Source organism: Acartia tonsa, chromosome 12, assembly GCF_053477335.1.
Source record: "Acartia tonsa isolate MP-2025a chromosome 12, ASM5347733v1, whole genome shotgun sequence".
Taxonomy (NCBI): domain Eukaryota; kingdom Metazoa; phylum Arthropoda; class Copepoda; order Calanoida; family Acartiidae; genus Acartia; species Acartia tonsa.
Window position 1 is genome coordinate 196,718 of NC_137271.1, and position 23,623 is coordinate 220,340.

Below are 23,623 nucleotides of genomic sequence, written 5' to 3' on the forward strand. Positions count from 1 at the left end.
TGACGTAACAAAAAAAATTAGCCAATGAGAGGCCACTATAAATTTTACCATTGGTCAATAGCGGCCTCTCATTGGCTAATTTTTTTTGTTACGTCATAATCAGTCAGACACTATTACTGTGTTCGGTAAAAATTGTTCCAATAGTTCTTGATATTGATATTTTTTTTTAAAATTACAATAACTTGAATATGATGGATGATGTTTAAAAAATGCTGAAATTATATTTATATTTAGACTAGAAAAATGATAAACATACCTATAGAAGCGTTAAATAATTCTCTTTTTAATTATAAAAATATTTTTTGGAAACAAGAACAGGAACAATGCATAGCAGTGTAAAATATAAATTGATATTTTTTTTCAATATTCTAAAACTATCAAGGACCTAAAAGAAGCTTCCATAAAACAGAGAAGTCAATAGGTACAAAATCTTAAGCTACAGACAAAAAAGCTTACTACTTTATATAATAGGATAATGAAATGCAGCTGTTTTAAGGGTTGGCAGCTTAATAATACAGACCAATTCAATAAGTGAGTTTATATGTTATGATGTTTAACTTTAAAATGGTGTAATTATAGTTATATTTAGCCTAGAAAAATGATAAACATACCTATAGAAGCGTTAAATAATTATCTTTTTAATAATATAAATATTTTTTAGAAACAAGAACAAGAACAATGCATAACAGTGTAAAATATAAATTGATATTTTTTTTCCAAAATTCAATTCCTTCTGTTGATGTTATAAATAATATATCAAAAGTCAAATTTAGGTGGATGTTATATGAATATATAAAGCTTCTTTACAGCCAAAAAAAATAAGAAAAAAAATATCAGTTATGGAGCAACAACAAAAATGGGTATATCACAAAACCTCGATTTTTTAGTCAACTATTCTATAAACAACCAAGTCATTACCTGTACATTATAAAGCAATGCCAGGCGATTAAAATGAGGTATTAAGCACTTTCTAACTCCAAAAAATGATTCTTCTAGAGCAAAAACTAGTTTAGCATTTTTGGTGACTCAAATTTGAAATTTGATTTGTAGCAAGAGAAAAATATTAAAAAAACATACTTTTTTTATCTAATAGGCAAATTAATGGTATCAATATATCCGCAAATGTCTTATATACAGTTTAATACACTTTTAAGTCCATTATTTTTGGGCTTTGAGTGAACGTCTAATAAGGTTGATTTCTAGCCTTTTGTACTTAGAAAAAACCTAGAAACAAAATTGAAATAGTAGAGTTAGACAATATTTAAAAAAAAAGTTTTTCTAAAAAGTAAAGACACCTAGCAGCAAAAATTTGAACTATATCAGGTAGAATTTTTTTTGTATTATGAAAATTATACAAAATATACAAAAGTACTATTGTATTATTTTTTTGTAATTTTGTACAGTCCTTTTTTTTGGCTAAGTCCCTTAATATTTTCTTGTACATGTTGTATTAATTTTGTCTACAATAGTACTTTTATGTTTTTTTTTATTAAGTAACATATTTAATTTTTGTATATGTTGTACACTTATCAGGCTAAAATTTTTCACTTAAAAAAAAAATTGTACTTAAAAATAGAATTAAAATTGTAGAATCAAACAATTTTTTTTGTCAAATTCTAAATTTTTTTTATATTCAAAAAATGTTTCCTAAGTCCTCAGTTTTGGAACTTATCAAAATTTAGGTTATTGTATGTTTTTGGTTGTCCAATTGTATACATTTTTAAAATTTTGTTAGAGTAAAAAACTTAAAACTTAGAAAATATTTTTGAAATATACTATCATACAAAAAAAAAATATACAATAAATACTATGTTCATTTTTAGGCAAAGTCCTAAAATTTCCAAAACTTTGTACTATTGTATAAGAATAAAAAAAAAATACAATAAGCATGAAACAAAAAAACTCTTTTAAATCCATAAATTATAACCTAATTATTTTTGTTACTTTAGTATACATATTAAAATATTCAGTAAAGTAAAAAATATTTGAAATAAATACTATTGTACAAAAAATGAATACAAGATATACAATCAGGAAAATGGTATTAGTACGAAAATAAAAAAAAGTGTACAACATATACAAAAAAAATATACTAATTAATAAAAAAAAACAGAAAAATACTATTGTATACAAAATTGATACAACATGTACAAGGGGACTTTGCCAAAAAAATTTACTGTACAAAATTTTTAAAAAATTGATACAATAGTACTTTTGTATGTTTTGTATAGTTTTTATAATACAAAAAAATAATTCTACCTATACTAAGAACAACTTGGGGAGTTCTATGACAACTCTTACAGAGTTAGGTTATAAATACGGCCCCGGTGGGCTTAGATATTGAGTCGTGATCAGACCCTTCAAGATGATAGGTGTTAAGTCTTTAAGATTCTATAGGGCATATTTTAGAACATCTTAATCTTTATTTGCGACTCCTCTTTGAGACTTTTAACACATACCTAAAATAAAATAGACTTTAATAAATAACTTAAGATGTAGTAACCTAAAATAAAGATTTGAACTATTAATTTTATTTCTTAATTGAGTAGAGGGCGTACGTTCTACCATTCTTGTGAAAACAGTGGTCTTGCGCAACTGTTAGCTGCCCTAGGAGGGATATCTGCTGAATTTTTCTATGGTTTGAAGGATCAGTAAAACTTCGTTTACCCAAGCTAATCTCTAATTTTTGACACAATGTAAGAACGTACTATCGTTTTAGAAATTATAATAGGTTTCATATCTAGGTACTTATAATTTTCGAAGCGGTATAATTAGCGATTATAGGTTTTAGGTAATATATCTAATGTTTAGGTATCTATTATCTTTTGAATTGGTGTATAAAATAATCATCATTCATTGGGTAATATATCTATCAGCAAGGTATTAAGTGTTTCACAGATACAAGTCCTGGCCAGGAGCAGAAAGTGAGAGTTGTTGTAATCGTTATAATAGTTAAGTGATTATTGATTACATGCTGACCCTTGGACCGGATTGTGAAGCATTGTAACATTTGTAGAGCTAGTAGCTAAGCTACGCTTTCTAAATTGTAACTATTTCAGGAATCACAATGCAAAGTTTTAAAGTGACAATTCTAACATGCCTAAGTTAACGAAAAAAGCTTTCTGTTATGGAGATATCAAATCAAATCAAATCAAAATATATATTTCAGTCAACATATTAAAATACAATTATATGATACGAATATTTACATAGGTATATTGTTTATATAGTTTTATTTTATTTTATTTATTTTAATACACAAGAAATATCAAATATGTTGCCTAGTGGCAGGACCTAACGCAAAACGTACCGACCCTAATTATAGAAAAGATTCACTTTTAATTATCACAAAGACTTGCAGATGAAAAGTTTATTCATTAAAAAATAAATCACCCAACCTTGTATTACTACCATTAAGATATAAACCAGCTTATAACAACGACTAAATTAATTTATTATTAAATCACAAAACCCTCAAAATATTATTTTAGATTTATTTTAGATTTGGTTGTACCTTATTCCTGGATATAAACACATTATATAGATACTATTTTCCTTCTGAAAGGTCGTCACATGGGACCAAAAGTCTCTACAGAAATTTCCCCTTACCTAAAACTGATTTTCAGCCCTTAGTAAGTTCGAAGCATTTTAAAAACTAATTTTCGAAAAAAGAAGGATTCTAAATGCTTCTTATCCAGGAATTATGTGTCCTTAATAATATTTCATATAACTAGATTGAAAACTCCAGTGATATGTATATTACTAAGGCCGGACGTCTAAGGTACCTATTTGTTGGCCCCTAAGAAAAGAAACCTCCAAAATAACCCCCATCTAACCCTGTGCAGTATATCTAAAAGTAATAATAAAAATCTTAAGCTTCAGATAATAAGACAGATAAACATCCTAAATCTTCGAAGAAATTGAGTAAGTAAAAATATTAAGCCAAATTTAATTTATTGTGTCATGAATTTTGAAAAAAAAACAAGTAAAAAAAGACAAAATAAATGTTTAATAAAAGTATTTTTTTCCATAATCATTTTCAACATCCAGGCCAGGGTCATCATCATTCAATTCATTCATACTGAAATAAAAGAGATTAAGCAACATAAGCATTCTGCTATAAAATAATTTTCTAGTAATAGTAAGATTAGAGTGGAGGTGATTCCTGAGCCCATAAACTTAATTAAATTGATAAAATGCATAGTCAAGACAAGGGTAGTGGAATTATAATGTTTGTTGTCTGATGGGTGTTACTTCAATTCTTCAATTAATCAGGGTGGGAGGGATCATTGGGTTGTTTATTAAACTTGTCCTGATCCTATGTATAATAATATTTTTTTTATTTGTTGTCTCAACAAGTTTACTTTCTGATTGGTTAATTCAATAATTTGAGTGTCCTTACTTTTCAACCACTAATTGAAATCAACAGAAGGGGTAATTTTGTGTATCATTATTGGTGATGTACAGCAATATATCGACCATTGTCTTATTTTGTAAAATCTCTGTCAATTAATACCTTAAAACCTTTGAAAGGGGCAAAAAAGGCACAAAATTTTTGCATGATTAAATCTAAAGTATTTTGTCTCATGATAAAATAAAAATATTTTTTTTTACTGTAACTTTATGTTAAAAGTTTCAAAGGTCAAGATTGTCTAAGCTCATAAATTAAAATAAGTACACAATTTAAGTAAATGAAATTACCTTGTATCTTACACAAAGCATAGGGTCTATATTCGATATCTGAACACTTGTGAGGGATCCATAACCAGCCCTTACTTCCACTAAATGCCTGAAAGTTTAAAAGACAATATAAAATCATGTATGTAAATGTAAAAAATGTATGTCTAGCACTAAACACCTACGCCCACCTTATTTTGAATCAATTCTATGGTGCATTACACAATATAACCTTACCTAACCCGAACTAAAGTAACAAACAAGCAAACAAAAATCAAGCCAGGCTACAATTGAATCAAGATAAAAGTAAGTGCCGAGCTCTGGGACCAATGTATGGTGAAATTAGACATAAAACCATAATGATTCCAGGTAAAACCAAAATACTTTAGCGGGATCTTTTTGAGAAAATTAGATTTGAAAATTTCAAGTTCAATTTTCATGACAAGAAAAACAACGATTATTTTTTAAAAAAATTTTAAACAAGTTTGCTTTTAAAAAGTTCTTCATAGAACCACTAATAAAGGGAGTTAATTAATGGCCATTTTTATTAGTTGCTTTGCTAAGGTCACGGAAGTTAAGCCTTAAATAAATCATATATAGAGAGGTTTTATGAAAGACTTCATAAAAGCAAAGTTGTTCAAATTTGTTTACCCTAATACAGTTTGAACCAGTGTCGCTATTAGGCATTTTATTCCAGAATGAGAATAATACTAAATAACAAAAATTAAACTTTAATGTTATACAAAATATAATTCATAAGTAAAAATAGATGGATAGTAAAATATAAATAAGTTATTTTTGTTTATTTTAAAGTAACAGGATGTCTTCCAGTAGGTGTATATGATTGCTAAGATCTATGAGAGTGTTCCATTGGCCCAAGGTTTTAGGCTGATTGATACGGCCCCCCATTAGTGATATCAAATATATCCTTATTGCTGGTTACAGAAAGATAATACCTGGAGATCCATCTGTCCACACCCAAGTTCCCTCTACATCTACGTCTGTTCCACCTAGCCATACCTCATTACTCTTACCAATTCCACTTTCTTGTAAAAGACCTAAATAATAATATAAAAATGTATATAGACATGATATTAATTTGAGTATTAATACAAAATACATGATTATGGTCAGTCTGTATATACAAAACAGATAGCTCTTATCTTTAACTTATTAATGTTAGAATTTTCCTATTCATTTTAAGTTAAAGATACATAAATATTAGAAAGCGTTGCTACTCTTCAATTATAACAAAGTTAGTTCGATGATCCATTAAATACCTTCATTTTTCATCTTTTAGACAAAAAAAATAGTTTATCATAATTACTAGGGTTGGGCCGGATATTTTTTTGGCCGGAAACCGGATACCGGATATCCGGCTGATTTCAAATGCCGGATATCCGGTAACCGGCCGGATATCCGGCCAACGCCGGATATCTGGCAAATATCCGGTTATCCGGCCAAATTACCGGATATCCGGCCGGATAACCGGCCAAATTACTACATATTAAAGTATCAAAAAAGGTTATATTCCCTTTTGTGGCAACGCACCTTAAGGGGCGATTCGTTGTATTTTTAAAATTGCTTTTAATAGGTTATTTTAGGTTAGGTTAGGTTATATTTGGTTAGGTGATTGCCCCGCAGGGTTAGGCAATTGGCCACGCAAGGTTAGAGTCCCCCGCAAGGGGCTAGAAATAGGAGAAAAGCTACTGTGAAAATACGAATAATCGCTCCTTAAGGGTCGTTGCCACAAAGAGGACTATACCCGCAAAAAAATTTCTTCATAAACTAGTGTTTTATATCATACAAGCGGCTGCGTCCCTAGTATCTAGGTATATTAGAAGGGACATGAAAGTGCAGAAAAATAATTTAAGACCTTACAACGACTTTTTTTTATAAAAATGAAACAGCCTAAAACCACCATGGGACCTATAAGAAGCTTCACTCTAAAGGAGAACATATCAGTTCAGCGGTTAGCGAGATCCTTCACTACAGACAAAAAAAGCTTACTACTTTGTATAATAGGATAAAATTAAGATTAAAACTTAAAAATTAAGTAAGTATTAAATGATCTTTCTTCTTAGCAAACAAATCTAATGAACTATTACTTCCCTCAATAAGTAATATCAACCCCTAACGGTTGGAGGATGGGCGGGGATGTGGCGTTGAATGCCTGCCCCCCCCCCCTCTGTTTTTTTTCTATCCCATTTTCTGTGTATAAAAGGTAGAGGGCTATAACTAAGTGACTTTCGAAATATGGGTATGACACATAACTGAGAGTTGAAATTTTTTTAATACCTCCAGGATGCCAGCAAATCTGGTAAGGTCATTCAGGTAAAAAGTAAAAATATTTTTTTACTTAAACAAAGCATTTCATGTTATCTAATACTAAAATATCCTATAGTCGTACATCCTCATATGTAATATAGGTGTTCAAGTTGATTTCAGGTTCCAGGTATAATCCTGCAAGTCCTGAACCTCCAGGTCTCCAGAAATCTTTAAACTGTTCCTGTGACCGTAAATTTTTACTTGAAGATTTCAAATTTTAAACTTAGGCTTTTTTATATATCTTCATGACATATTACAATTTCATAAAATCTGTTGCCGTTTACATGCAAACCGTCGGTTTGTGGCTGGCAGCTGCCAAGTACTGCTGCCACCGCCAAAATTTATGTTTTGAGATTTCTAATATAAAATTTACATAAAGATAAACATATTCAGAAAAAATTGTTCTTCTATCTTCAATAATAAGAAAATTACAGCCATTTAAGATTAAAAAAAACAGAGATTTTTGTTGTAAAATATAAAAGATTATATTGCCGTATATCCGGCCGGATAGTTTCAATATCCGGTATCCGGCCGGATATTGAAAATGGCCGGATATCCGGCCACACCGGATATCCGGCCCAGTCCTAATAATTACCCCATCAACAAAGGGAACTATGCACTAACGAGAGCAAGTGATTCTAAGTACTTTCCAGCAGTAATTCTAAATATTTTTTGTGTGGATACACTAGGGTTATGTTTGATATAGTTATGCCAACTAAAATAAATTAAGTTTCACCATAGTTTTCTAAGAATAAAACTTTTAAATGTTAAGCATTTTATGATGAAATATCATCAAATGTTTTGTTGAGTTCAAATGTTCCAAAAAAATAACACGCCAAAACCTAATCAAATGCCGTAAATAACAAAAGTACACTAATGAAACTGTTTTCAATATTACAAGTTACCATCTTTTTTCTCAATTAACATTTTCATTGAAAAAATTTACTTTTGTGTCATAGCAGTTTGAACTCAAAAGAACATTGGATAATATATAGCAAAAAAATGCTTATCATATCAAAGTTTTTGTCATATAAAACTATGTTGAAACTGTTTTTAAAAATTGATATTTTGATATTTAAGGCTAAAAAGACATTTAAAATCACTGCTGGGAGTTGCCTAAAATCGCTTGCTCTTGTTTGTGCATATGTGGTAGACGGACAGACCTTCATTCTTTAAAGTAGATTTGCTGCAAGCTAAAATTTGATACATTATCACAAACCCATCTGCTCAAAACTATTCATCAAACAAAGGGCCATTATTCTCCCGGCAAACATTCCAGCGGTGGATTACTAGGCGGTCACACTGGGCAGACCATTCTTATCAACAGTCTGGGGGTAAGAAGGGGTTTACCCCCTCCCCTTTCTACCGGCGGAACCTACCCTTTTCCGCCGCCACCAGCCTACCCCCTTCAGTCGCCTACCCTTCTGCCTTCACCTGGACAGCCCACCACCTTCTTATCTGCGCCCCCTGCGCCTTCTACCCCATATATCTATCTATTATTGTAATTGACCATATAAATACCCATATTTGTTGTTGATTCAATCATTTGAAGCACTTTCACTGGATAAAACTGTTTGAGCTAGGGGCTCTGTCGAAGAATTTACGCCTTGTGGTATAGGGGTTGTTTTACTCACCCCATATGACAATTTGGTGTCAGTCCTGTATTGATAAGAGCCCCGTCAACAGATCAACTGAGGGATTGGATCCTTTTCAAGCAAGGGGACAGTCAACTGACAATCCAGAGAAGCTTCATAATGCCAACTGACCATTAGAACTGCCGCCAAGCCAGGCGGCTGACCGCAAATTAGCTCGATTCAGGTGTTTTATGCAACCAAAAACCTTCATAAGCAGTCAGAAAAGGTAAAATCCGCAAATTACCTGCATTTCTGCGGTTTTGTTCTGCATAGCAGATTCATTCTGCCGATTACTGCTGTTTCACCTGCCAGATGTGTGTTTCCCGGCAGCAGCCCTCTGCTGTGCCTGCAGGACGTGTGTTTCCCTGCAGCCACCCTCTGCTGTGTCGCCTGCCAGATGTGTGTTTCCTGCAGCCACCCTCTGCTGTGTTGCCTGCCAGACGTGTGTTTCCCGGCAGCCACCTTCTGTTGTGTTGCCTGCAGGACGTGTGTTTCCCTACAGCCACCCTCTCCAGACAAGCCTACAGCTGGAGACCTGTGTCCCCTTCACCATGGTCTGTGAAGGTACGTTAGCAGCAGCCCTCTTATCAATTGGCAATACCTTCACTTTCCCTGCCATATGTCGGTATGGTTCCCCACCCGCAATCCTGAGGAGCATATCCAGATGGATGCCATGGTGGACTCGGTATCTCCAAAGCCTTTCTCAATGCTATGGGCATACAGGACCTGCTGATACCTGCCAACTCCCATATCATGACGGCAAATGAAGGCCAACCACTCCAGGTCAAGTTATTGGCAAGTTACGCCACCTCTACATGGCCGTTAGCCACACCCTGATCCTGCACCTACACTACATAACAGTCGTGCGCAACTTGTCACACCCCCTAAACTTAGGGGGGTACTTTTTGTGCAAGTTTGGAACTAGGCTATGTTTCTATATGCAGGTCCACAGCCTGTGGGTGAGAGGGGAGTTCATCCCCCTCCGAGGAGTACCGGCCACCCATGACGACGCTGAATGTGAACTGAGCTATGAGGGGCCTCTGCCAGGCCTGCTCCCAGAACCACCCCGTGTCATTGAGAAAGGGAACCCACTGGGTGGACGCCGCCTTAAAGGCCAGCAAGGGAACAAATTTGTTGGCCATTACCCTGCCCAGTTGGATTTTCCAGAAATTGACTGCCCTCTGGAGGCTCTCCTAACCGAGGACACCTTAATCAACGGACAGCCATGTCCTCCCGGACCCATCCCAGGGTGTCCCTACAAAGCCAAGCCCATCACCAAGAGATGGACAGGCCCCTGGAAGATAGTGCAGCGTGCAATGGAGGTGCACTATGTGATCCAACCAGTTTCGCCTACAGCCAAGATTGCAGAAGTAACGGCCTACATCGGATGGCTGTGCCGCTACATCGGAGACATCACCGCCAACCAGATCCCAGCAGACATCCAGGATCTGGATCTGGATCCACAGATGTCCCACCTAGAGACCCAGGCCAGTTCCCTGTGTACCAGCCAGAGGCTGAAGCTGCCGCAGCGCCACCGCCGCCCCCTGTTGACCAGCACCGCAACCCTCTGGAATAGAACCTGTCCAACCAGCCGAAGAAGATGGAACATCTCCTCTGGTGCCTCCCCCAGCACCTGTGCCGCCGACCAACGCCGTCTGGAACCCGGATGCCGAGATGGAGCCCCTTATGCTACCGAGGCAACCACCGAGATGGAGATTGCGGCCCCCGAGGACAAACCGGACGCCATGTGTTTTCTGCAGATGGTGGCGATACCAATACGGGTGGGAGCCAAGCTCCCCACCAACCTAGACAAGGCCGGAGCCGCAATGGATCTATATGCACTGGCTGTCCTCACCATTCCCCTTTTAGGTGCTTCCAGAGTGAACCTGGGCCTCCAGGTTCAACTGCCCGCCGGAACCGAGATTGTCCTGCAGACTAGGACGAATTTCCAATGCCGAGGACTGACTGTTGCCAACACTGAACTGCTTTTTGAGAAAATCCGCAAACTATTTTTTCTTCCTTTTACGCCTAAAATCCTCTAAAAATAAGGTAAAAAATGTTAGGGTAGGCTTTTTAAAAATAGTTATCCTTAAAAAATGTTAGACATCTCTTCTAGTTTTCAAAATGATAAACATTTTTTAACATGCATTGTATGGTTTTGTATCTACTAAATGTAAAGTATCATCAATTACATTAACATTTAAAGGTGTATGGTTTGATTGTGCTCCCCCCCCCCTCCCTCCAATTCCTCTAGCTAAATATTTCAACCTGAATAAAAACCTTGGGTACCAGAATAAAAAACCTTGGGTACCAGAATAAAAAATCTTGGGTACCAGAGTGAATATTGTTTACCCTTCCCCATTCTTATTTTTAAAATTTATATTTTTTTGAAAATTTTAAAAATAAATATCTAGTCATTCTACAGGGTCATTCAAGAGAAATGATTTTTTAAAAAACTTAATTATGCATAGAAAATAAAACATTTATGTAAAGTCCTTTATATATTTTGAAAACCTATTATGGGACATTTATGTTTTAAATATTTAAAAATGATTATTTCAACAAATTATGCCCTAAAAACCGGTTTTTCCAAAGGCCTTTTTTTCAAAGATTTAAGGGGTGTTAAAAAAATGCGCACCTTTTTGAAATTCAAATTTCGTGGCTTGTGTTAGAATCGTCATAAGCTCTAGTTTTTGAAAATATAAGACCCATTTTTGTGCTATTTGTAGTTTAGGAGCTACGTTGAAAAATGTGAGAAAAAGGATGAAAAGTTTTAAGTAATTGAAACATTTTACCACGTAGCTCCTATACTATACGTAGCACAGGAATGGTTCTTATATATTAAGAAACTAGAGCCTATGACAATTCTAACGATATGCATAACATTTTTCTACTATTAACACAAGCTGCGCAATTTGAATTTCAAAAAGGTGCGCATTTTTTTACAACCTTTAAATCAATAAATCTTCGAAAAAAAGGCCTATGGAAAAACCTGTTTTTAGGGCATACTTTGTTGAAATAATCATTTTTAAATATTTGAATCATAAATGTCCCATAATATGTTTTCCAAATATATAAAAGATTTTACATAATTGTTTTATTTTCTATGCCTAATAAATTTTTAAAAAAATCATTTCTCTTGAATGACCCTGTATAATATTTAAATATTAGTTTTAAAAAAAGTCTTGATTCACTATTTCTTACTAGCGGCAACACCTCTAGAGGCCTCTGGGGGCACTTGAGGATGGGGGAGTTGAATTTGAAAACCAAATTTGTTTTTTTAGATTTAAAATGAAAAAGTAAAAAAATTGTGTGGGGGAGAATTCTTTGTAAAGGGGGGGGGGTGCTTGGGGCAATTTTTCTTTGGGGTTGGTGGTATCCTCCTCCAAAAAAATTATAAACTTTCCTAGGACCTATGTTTAGCTACCCGCTAAAGTAGAACCTGATCGGTTCAATGGTCAGCAAGATTCTTGGCTACAAACATTTAAACAAACAGACAGTCAGACAGACATTGATCCTGTTACGTTATTATAAGGATAAATTATTAGAAATTTTCTGAATTGAAAGTTAGGATGCATGCATGGTATCTGATAAAAATCTTCGAATCTATATCTTTGACAAGAAATCTGTTTTAGCACTTTTAAAACAAAGAGTGCGCATCTTCTAGGTTTTCCAGTAATTAACTGCAACCACGTGATTTTTAAGACTAGGATGAAAGCATCTGTAAAAGCAAAGCATAAATATAATGGATTTTCAAACTTTCAAAGCGAGTTAAATAGCTGATGTCACAAAAAAGAACAAAAAAAATGATTTTTTGTATTGTTTTCTTTAAGTTCAGAGCAAAGTTCTTCATATATGCAGCCACCGTATCCTACCAAGCAGAAATACCTCATCAACCCCTGTGGGGGGGCTTATTTGTATATTATATTCCTAACCTAACCTATTTAGAAATATCTTTTAGGTTATCCAAATGCCTAACCTATGCAGGGAGCTTATTTCATCCCTTTCTTAACCTAACATTTAAACCATTTTCAATGTTTTTGTATCACCAACCAACCCTCATTTGTGTATTCTTAACCTAATTTTACCTTTGCAAAAATACCTAAACAAATATTCCCCTGTCATAATATCCACTGCTGCTATGTCTTGTGCATGACAATAATTGCAAGAGTATAGGGGAAATGCCTTGGTCCATAAACAGGCGCAACTCATTTTCATGCACAGTTAAGAGGTAATCATAATTGGAGATGTACATCAATTTATCGGCCATTGTCTTATACCTTTAGATCCCTGGAATCTTGGCCTTTCAATCTATTTAGACCAGTCAGGGAGGAATGGACCCATGATACATAAATTAATCTCTCCACCCCACCATTTTCTTCCCCCCAATATAAGAAAATTACAATTTTTTATTTTTTTTTTGGGGGGGGGAATTAAATCTAATCCATTGTCCTGTGTCCCTGCCCCCATGAGAAGGAATACTTCACCCTAGAATAATATCCACTCTGGTACCCAAAGTTTTCTTATCAGGCTGTGTATTTTGCTATGGAATGGGGAAATGTAAACAATATTCACTTTGGTACCCAAGATTTTTTATTCTGGTAAGGTTTTCATTTTGGTTCCCAAGGTTTCAATTCAGTTTTAAATATTTAGCTAGAGGAATGGGGGTGGGGGGAAGCACAATCAAACAATGCACATGTACATGTTCATGTATTTGATGATACTTTTTACATTTAGCAACATAAATACAAAACCATACAATGCATGTTAAAAATGTTTACATATTGAAAACAAGAAGAGATAAGCTTTCCGTTGGTATGTCTAACATTATTTTAGATAACTATGGGCTGAGCAATAACAGTTTATAACATACTCCTCTTTGCATTCTATTTTGTTAGTAGCAAAGCTACTCTATAATTCACTATTATAGTCAGTCCGTCCGTCCGTAACGCTATGGGAGAAATGGGATTTACTCAGCTCCTACAAAAGATAGAATGCTGAAACTATTTGTCAACATTCCCATCATTAAGGAGCACAATTAACTATAAAACATCAATAGCGGTCGGACCGCTTTTTAGCAGGTTTTAGGCTATTTTTATATTTTTCACATTTTTCTCCATATCTTTGGTGTTTATGGTCCGATTTTCAAATTTTTTTTCAGTTATAGATATCAAAATTAAATTAGCTGTCGTTTTAATAACCATGACGGTCAGACTACCTTTTTGCAGGTTTTTAGCTATTTTTAAATTTTTAATGTATTTCTTCATATAACTGGTGTATATGGTCCGATTTTCCAAATTTTTTAAGTAAAGGATATAAAAATTAAATTTCCTGTCGTTTTATGAAAACAGCCATGTCGGTCAAACTGCCTTTTAGCAACTTTTAAGCTATTTAGCTTTCAACTTTTTCTTAAAACATGTTTAATATATATTTAGTTTCAAGAGTATTATAGCATTTATAATTGTTAATTTTTTTGCAAAAAAAATCGTGTTAACAACAAAACAGCTGAGAATTCCCCCACCTCCATTTCCCTTCTCTGCATTAACTCAATTAATAACCAATCGAAGGCAATCAGCTGATCATCACATCACAGTTAGAAAACAATGTAACAGATATTTTCAAACGCAAGAAAAAATAATGTATTTTTAACTTCATTTTTTTGAAGTTTATAAACTGACTGAAGCATATTTGTTTATAATTTTTCATTCTTTACATGTTATGTAAGTATTATTATTTTATTGTAGTATCTACTATATATATTGTATGAACACTCTATTTCTTACCCCAATTTCCATTGGTTCGCTGTTAAATTTTAACAAATAAAATTTGACGGAAATTATAAACACTAAAAAACTGTCTCTTCTTCAAAAATTTAATGTTATTGCATTGCTTCAAATTCAAAAGAAAGCCCATATTATACCCAATGGTTTCTACAACAGAAAATTTCTTGATTTTTTGTTTAAAAGTGATAATCTTCAATTTTTCCCGTTACAAAAAAATTAAAGAGAAATAGTTAAAAAAAGAATTTTTAAATTTTTTTCATAAAAATTAAATTAGGAGGCTAAACTAGAAAAATGCTTTTCAATGCTGCTTATGTTAACCCATTCTAAATCACTCTTAAGAGGACAATTAAATTCTCAATCACTTTAACATCATCTCATTCATATAATCTCAAAGATAGGGCAGAACTGTCTATCGTTTCCTTAAAAAAAGGCTTTTTCCGCCGGTTTTTATTATGTCCAATATTTGGGAAAAAATTTTTGTACTATATAAATGTGCAGTTAATTGTCATTTTTTCCTTCTACAGCTAAAATTAAACTTTTTGACATAGTTCTCTTTTTTCCTAACGGTCAAGCTGAATTTTAACATAATTCTTGCTTTAAACAAATATATAGTTACTCAGAAATTGATAAAATAAGCAATATTTTTTATTGAAAACCAAATTCAATAACAAAGCTAGAAACAGGTTTTTTTTATTAGTATCCAATTAACTTTAGTTGGCCCATCTCTCGCCCACCTTTAATTACAAAGAAGGTGTATCAACTTTTTTGTTTATAGCTAGCCGGTTCTTTTAGTAAGTAGTAGATGTAAAATTTTTCATAGAATTCAGATATGCAATCGGTTTTTTTGTAGACCTCTTATTTTTTAAGTAATTTAAGTTTTTTAAAAAAATAATTAAGTCGGTTTTAAGGTACTAAAACGCAACAAAATAAAAGAAGAAAATGGCCAGTAAGAACAAAAATAGTAAGATCTTTAATTTGACACCTTACTTTTAAAATTCTGTTGAGTAATTATTGAAAAAATCTTTTTTTTTAACCTCGGTTTAATAAAAACTTTAGACCTAAATATTTTCTCAAACAGACATAAAAAACATGGGTTCATATATACCTTTAGAATCAGAAAAATATTACGAATCCATTGTAAGCAAAATTGAAAAAAAGTAAAAAAATAAAAAAATATAAAAATGGCCAATTGTATTTTTTGTTCTGGCAACACTATCGTCTTCCCTTTTTTACCCCCTCTTTACCCCCTCTATACCCCCTTCCCATTTTTATAGTCAATTCAAGAGTTAAGACGTTGCCTGTACAATATAATATGATATTTTCATATAATTCCTTTTATTGTAGTTTATATACTATATTGTAAACTTTTTTTTTCAATTTTGCTTACAATGGATTCGTAATATTTTTCTGATTCTAAAGGTATATATGAACCCATATTTTTTTACTTGTGAAATGATAAAATTGAGTTCAAAGTTTTTATTCTCGTGGGTTTAAAAAAATCGATTTTTTCAATAATTACCTGAGAGAATTGAAAAAGTAAGGTGTCAAATTAAAGATCTTACTATTTTTGTTCATAATGGCCATTTTCTTTCTTTTTTTTGTTGCATTTTAGTACCTTAAAATCGACTTAATTTTTTTTTTAAAACTTAAATTACTTAAAAAATAAGAGGTCTACAAAAAAACCGATTGCATATCTGAATTCTATGAAAAATTTTACATCTACTACTTACTAAAAGGACCGGCTAGCTATAAAAAAAAAAGTTGATACAACTTCTTTGGGGTATAGTCCTTTCCATGACATCGCTCCATATGGGGCGATGATTTTCTATAGCTCCTTCAAGGAGCTATAGCATAGCCTCTTATCATATGGAGCGATGTGATAGCCCCTTTTAAGGAGCGTTCATATTGCCTCTTATGATAAGAGGCTATGCTATAGCTCCTTCATGGCCTCTTAATAGCTCCTTTGAAGGGGCGTTAATATCGCCTCTTATGATAAGAGGCTATACTATAGCCCCATGATGGCTCCTTCATAGCCTCTCCATCGCCCCTCCGTAGTCCCTTACCTTAATTTATATAACATCCCACTTGATGGCCCCTACATCGCTCCTCCATCGCCCCTTCTCCAAATTTATATTACATTGTACTTTGATGGCCCCTACATCGCTCCTACATCGCCCCTTCATCGCTCCTACATCGCTCCTTCATCGCTCCTACATCGCTCCTTCATCGCTCCTTCTCCAAATTTATATTAAATTGTACTGTGATGGCCCCTACATCGCTCCTACATCGCTCCTTCATCGCTCCTACATCGCCCCTCTATCGCTCCTCCATCGCTCCTTCATCGCTCCTTCTCCAAATTTATATTAAATTGTACTGTGATGGCCCCTACATCGCTCCTACATCGCTCCTTCATCGCTCCTACATCGCCCCTTCATTGCTCCTTCTCGAAATTTATATTACATTGTACTTTGATGGCCCCTACATCGCCCCTCCATCGCTCCTACATCGCCCCTCCATCGCTCCTTCATCGCTCCATCTCCAAATTTATATTACATTGTACTTTGATGGCCCCTACATCGCCCCTCCATCGCTCCTACATCGCTCCTTCTCCAAATTTATATTAAATTGTACTGTGATGGCCCCTACATCGCTCCTACATCGCTCCTTCATCGCTCCTTCATCGCTCCTACATTGCCCCTTCATCGCTCCTTCTCCAAATTTATATTACATTGTACTTTGATGGCCCCTACATCGCCCCTCCATCGCTCCTACATCGCCCCTCCATCGCTCCTACATCGCTCCTTCATCGCTCCTTCATCGCTCCTTCTCCAAATTTATATTAAATTGTACTGTGATGGCCCCTACGTCGCTCCTACATCGCTCCTTCATCGCTCCTACATCGCCCCTTCATCGCTCCTTCTCCAAATTAATATTACATTGTACTTTGATGGCCCCTACATCGCCCCTCCATCGCTCCTACATCGCCCCTCCATCGCTCCTACATCGCTCCTTCATCGCTCCTTCATCGCTCCTTCTCCAAATTTATATTAAATTGTACTGTGATGGCCCCTACATCGCTCCTCCATCGCCCCTTAATAGCCCCTTACCTTAATTTATATAACAAAGCTCCTATATGGCCTCTCTATCGCCCCTTAATAGCCACTTTATTTAATTATATAACATTGCCCCTACATAGCCTCTCCATCGCCCCTTAATAGCCCCTTACCTAAATTTATATAACAAAGCTCCTATATAGCCTCTCCATCGCCCCTTAATAGCCCCTTACCTTAATTTATATAACATAGCCCCTACATAGCCTCTCAATCGCCCCTTAATAGCCCCTTACCTTAATTTATATAACATAGCCCTACATAGCCTCTCCATCGCCCCTTAATAGCCCCTTACCTTAATTTATATAGCATAGCCCCTACATAGCCTCTCCATCGCCCCTTAATAGCCCCTTACCCTAATCTATATAACATAGCCCCTACAAAGCCTCTCCATCGCCCCTTAATAGCCCCTTACCTTAATCTATATAACAAAGCTCCTACATAGCCTCTCCATCGCCCCATAATAGCCTCTTACCTTAATTATGTAACATAGCCCCTACATAGCCTCTCCATCGCCCCTTAATATCCCCTTACCTTAATTATATAACATAGCTCCTACATAGCCTCCCCATCGCCCCTTAATAGCCCCTTACCCGAATTTATATAACATAGCCCCTAAATAGCCTCTCCAGCGCCCCTTAATAGCCCCTTACCTTAATTTATATAGCATAGCCCCTATATAGCCTCTCCATCGCCCCTTAATAGTCCTTTACCTTAATTTATATAAAATAGCCCCTATATAGCCTCTCCATCGCCCCTTAATAGCCAATTTATATAACATAGCCGCTACATAGCCTCTCCATCGCCCCTTAATAGCTCCTTACCTTAATTTATATAACATAGCCTCTCCATCGCCCCTTAATAGCCCTCCATCGCCACTTAAAAGCCCCTTACCTTAATTTATATAACATAGCCTCTACATAGCCTCTCCATCGCCCCTTAATATCCCCTTACCTTAACTATATAACATAGCTCCTACATAGCCTCCCCATCGCCCCTTAATAGCCCCTTACCCGAATTTATATAACATAGCCCCTAAATAGCCTCTCCAGCGCCCCTTAATAGCCCCTTACCTTAATTTATATAGCATAGCCCCTATATAGCCTCTCCATCGCCCCTTAATAGTCCTTTACCTTAATTTATATAAAATAGCCCCTATATAGCCTCTCCATCGCCCCTTAATAGCCAATTTATATAACATAGCCGCTACATAGCCTCTCCATCGCCCCTTAATAGCTCCTTACCTTAATTTATATAACATAGCCTCTCCATCGCCCCTTAATAGCCCTCCATCGCCACTTAAAAGCCCCTTACCTTAATTTATATAACATAGCCTCTACATAGCCTCTCCATCGCCCCTTAATAGCCCCTTATATCCTCCTTCAAAACAGTTATACACCTTCCCAGGATCTATTGGAAGCTACCCTATAAAGGAGAACCATATCGGTTCTGCAGTTAGCGATCTTCTTTGATACATACAGACAATGATCCTGTTACTTTTTATAAGGATTAAAAATAAAATGGCCTAAAGCCATCTCATTACCCATAGGAAGCTTCACTGTAAAGGAGAACCATGTCGGTTTAGTGGTTAGCAAGGTACAGACAGACATACATACAGACAAAGATCCTGTTACTTTATTATAAGGATTAAAATAAAATAGTTATTAACCTCCCCAGGACCTATGAGAAGCTACCCTATTAAGGAGAACGATCTCAGGACCTATGTTCATTAAACTTTTTTCTACCGTTTCAGAGCTTTGCTTTTATAAATGTTGTCATCCTTGTCATCCTTTTAAAACTTAAATTTAAAACTGTAGAGGGTCACATTCCTTCCTTACCTTAATGCCCTACCTTCTATAATGAAGGGGCAATACAATTACAGAGGCTGTACAGGAGCCATAAAGGGCCTATGTTATATAAATTAAGGTAAGGGGCGATGAAGAGGCTATGAAGGGGCTATGTTATATAAATTAAGGTAAGAGGCTATTAAGGTGCGATGGAGAGGCTATGTAGGGGCTATGTTATATAATTAAGGTAAGGGGCTATTAAGGGGCGATGGAGATGCTTTGTAGGGCCTATGTTATATAAATTAAGGTAAGAGGCTATTAAGGGGCGATGGAGAGGCTATGTAGGGGCTATGTTATATAAATTAGGGTAAGGGGCTATTTAGGGGCGATGGAGAGGCTATGTAGGGGCTATGTTATATATATTAAGGTAAGGATTATATAAATTAAGGTAAGAGGCTATTAAGGGGCGATGGAGAGGCTATGTAGGGGCTATGCTATATAAATTAAGGTAAGGGGCTATTAAGGGGCGATGGAGAGGCTATGTAGGGCTATGTTATATAAATTAAGGTAAGGGGCTATTAAGGGGCGATGGAGAGGCTATGTAGAGGCTATGTTATATAAATTAAGGTAAGGGGCTATTAAGGGGCGATGAAGAGGCTATGTAGAGGCTATGTTATATAAATTAAGGTAAGGAGCTATTAAGGGGCGATGGAGAGGCTATGTAGGGGCTATGTTATATAAATTAAGGTAAGGGGCGATGGAGAGGCTATGTAGGGGCTATGTTATATAAATTAAGGTAATGGGCTTTTAAGGGGCGATGGAGAGGCTATGTAGGGGCTATGTTATATAAATTAAGGTAAGGGACTATTAAGGGGCGATGGAGAGGCTATGTAGGAGCTTTGTTATATAAATAAAGGTAAGGGGCTATTAGGGGCGATGGAGAGGCTATGTAGGGGCTTTGTTATATAAATTAAGGTAAGGGGCTATTAAGGGGCGATGGAGAGGCTATGTAGGGGCTATGTTATATAAATTAAGGTAAGGAGCTATTAAGGGGCGATGGAGAGGCTATGTAGGGGCTTTTTAATATAAATTAAGGTAAGGGGCTATTAAGGGGCGATGGGGCGATGGAGGAGCGATGGAGGAGAGATGTAGGGGCCATCAAAGTACAATGTAATATAAATTTGTGGAAGGAGCGATGAAGGGGCGATGTAGGAGCGATGGAGGAGCGATGTAGCAGCGATGTAGGGGCCATCAAGTTGCAATGTTATATAAATTTGGAGAAGGAGCGATGAAGGGGCGATGGAGGAGCGATGTAGGAGCGATGAGGAGCGATGTAGGAGCGATGTAGGGGCCATCAAGTTGCAATGTAATATAAATTTGGAGAAGGAGCGATGAAGGGGCGATGTAGGAGCGATGAAGGAGCGATGTAGGAGCGATGTAGGGGCCATCACAGTACAATTTAATATAAATTTGGAGAAGGAGCGATGTAGGAGCAATGAAGGAGCGATGTAGCAGCAATGTAGGGGCCATCAAGTTGCAATGTAATATAAATTTGGAGAAGGAGCGATGAAGGGGCGATGTAGGAGCGATGTAGGGGCGATGTAGGAGCGATGTAGGGGCCATCACAGTACAATTTAATATAAATTTGGAGAAGGAGCGATGAAGGGGCGATGGAGGAGCGATGTAGGAGCGATGAGGAGCGATGTAGGAGCGATGTAGGGGCCATCAAGTTGCAATGTAATATAAATTTGGAGAAGGAGCCATGAAGGGGCGATGTAGGAGCGATGAAGGAGCGATGTAGGAGCGATGTAGGGGCCATCACAGTACAATTTAATATAAATTTGGAGAAGGAGCGATGTAGGAGCAATGAAGGAGCGATGTAGCAGCGATGTAGGGGCCATCAAGTTGCAATGTAATATAAATTTGTAGAAGGAGCGATGAAGGGGCGATGTAGGAGCGATGTAGGGGCGATGTAGGAGCGATGTAGGGGCCATCACAGTACAATTTAATATAAATTTGGAGAAGGAGCGATGAAGGAGCGATGTAGGAGCGATGAAGGAGCGATGTAGCAGCGATGTAGGGGCCATCAAGTTGCAATGTAATATAAATTTGGAGAAGGAGCGATGAAGGGGCGATGTAGGAGTGATGAAGGAGCGATGTAGGAGCGATGTAGGGGCCATCACAGTACAATGTAATATAAATTTGAAGAAGGAGCGATGAAGGGGCGATGTAGGAGCGATGGAGGGGCGATGTAGGAGCGATGGAGGGGCGATGTAGGGGCCATCAAAGTACAATGTAATATAAATTTGGAGAAGGAGCGATGAAGGGGCGATGTAGGAGCGATGAAGGAGCGATGTAGGAGCGATGTAGGGGCCATCACAGTACAATTTAATATAAATTTGGAGAAGGAGCGATGTAGGAGCGATGAAGGAGCGATGTAGCAGCGATGTAGGGGCCATCAAGTTGCAATGTAATATAAATTTGTAGAAGGAGCGATGAAGGGGCGATGTAGGAGCGATGTAGGGGCGATGTAGGAGCGATGTAGGGGCCATCACAGTACAATTTAATATAAATTTGGAGAAGGAGCGATGAAGGAGCGATGAAGGAGCGATGAAGGAGCGATGTAGGAGCGATGAAGGAGCGATGTAGCAGCGACGTAGGGGCCATCAAGTTGCAATGTAATATAAATTTGGAGAAGGAGCGATGAAGGGGCGATGTAGGAGCGATGAAGGAGCGATGTAGGAGCGATGTAGGGGCCATCACAGTACAATGTAATATAAATTTGAAGAAGGAGCGATGAAGGGGCGATGTAGGAGCGATGGAGGGGCGATGTAGGAGCGATGGAGGGGCGATGTAGGGGCCATCAAAGTACAATGTAATATAAATTTGAAGAAGGAGTGATGAAGGGGCGATGTAGGAGCGATGGAGGGGCGATGTAGGGGCCATCAAAGTACAATGTAATATAAATTTGGAGAAGGAGCGATGGAGGAGCGATGTAGGAGCAATGTAGGGGCCATCAAGGGACTAAGATATATATAATAGTGAAGGGGCCATGAAGAGGCGATATTTAATTAAATAGCCCCTTGGGATAAGAGGACATATCATCTCCTCTTTAGAAGGGGCGATAAAGGAGCGATAAAGGATCATTTAATCGCCTCTTAGGGCAAGGGGCTATCAAATCGCTCCTTTCAAGGAGTCATAACATCGCCTCTTGTTATAAGGGGCTATTAAATCGCTCCTTTCAAGGAGCCAATACATCGCCCCTTGTCATAAGAGGCGATCAATTAAAATCATCGCCCCATATGGAGCGATGTCATGGAAAGGACTATACCCCTTCTTTGTAAATCACTAGTCGCCGGAAGGAAAAAGCCGTTTTTTGAAACAGGCTCTCTGAGATTATTACAGAATCTGATATATACATATATAGAATAATGAAAAATGCAAAAAACGAAATCAAAAGCGTTCCTTCTTGGGAGAAAATCCGGGAAAAAGATTTTAGCTATTTTTAACCTAAAATTCACATTGGCAAGCCTGCAAAGAAATATACAGACATTTTAAACATGTCATTGTTCAGCACCTAGAAGTGGTAGAAAAATGCTACGCACACCATTGGAAAGCTCATAACCTCTAGTTTTCATATTGGTATATAACGTTTTTGTACTATTATTATTTTTGAGCTATCCTCTGAAGTACACACAAGTTTTAAAAATGCAGTTTTTTCTTGAATTTTAAGTTTGACACTTGTTACACAAACCTTTTAAAAATTATATTGCTTAGCACCTAGGAGTTATATAATTATTTTATATAGGTATATTTGTATATTTTGGGTGCATTCAATTTTAGCTTAATTAAAAATAGTCTTTGAAATGTGTATGGTTTGACATTGTAGTAAGAGCCAAGGAGGGAGTGGGGGGGGGGGGGGAGTTTATACACTTATAGGCAATAAAATTAAGTATAAAATTTTGCTCTGGATGTTTTTGGGTTTGTTGTTATAGTTATTTACATGATTCTCTTTATAAGATCTCTTATAAGATTAAATCTACCAGTAAAAATATTTGAAATTGAATTTTGGCACTATCCTTCTAGGGGCTAGTGGGGTAAAACAGCTCCAAAGCACTAACATCTAAGGTCTGAACTTATTTTTAAAAATATCAAGCTAATTTTTTTAATGTAAATTTTTTTTGCATACTTGAGCTAAGTAGCTATTACAGATTTCATTTTGGCACTTTTCTTCTTGGGGCTAGCAGTTTATAACAGCCCCCAAAACACTAAAATTATAAGTTATGAGCCTATTTTTAAAGATA

The 23,623-nt window shown here is 36.2% G+C and overlaps 1 protein-coding gene across 1 annotated transcript in view; it reads right to left on the minus strand.

Annotated features, from left to right (window-relative positions):
• Positions 1–2,405: 2,405 nt before the first annotated feature.
• The window catches only part of LOC145334405 (uncharacterized), a 75,707-nt gene continuing 54,489 nt past the window's right edge, over positions 2,406–23,623 (minus strand). The window contains exons 48-50 of the mRNA XM_080179858.1: positions 5,634–5,735; positions 5,329–5,387; positions 2,406–2,459 (exon numbers count right to left, since the gene is read on the minus strand). Of these exons, the coding sequence (XP_080035984.1) occupies positions 2,406–2,459; positions 5,329–5,387; positions 5,634–5,735 (215 nt within the window). The remainder of the gene's footprint in view (positions 2,460–5,328; positions 5,388–5,633; positions 5,736–23,623) is intronic.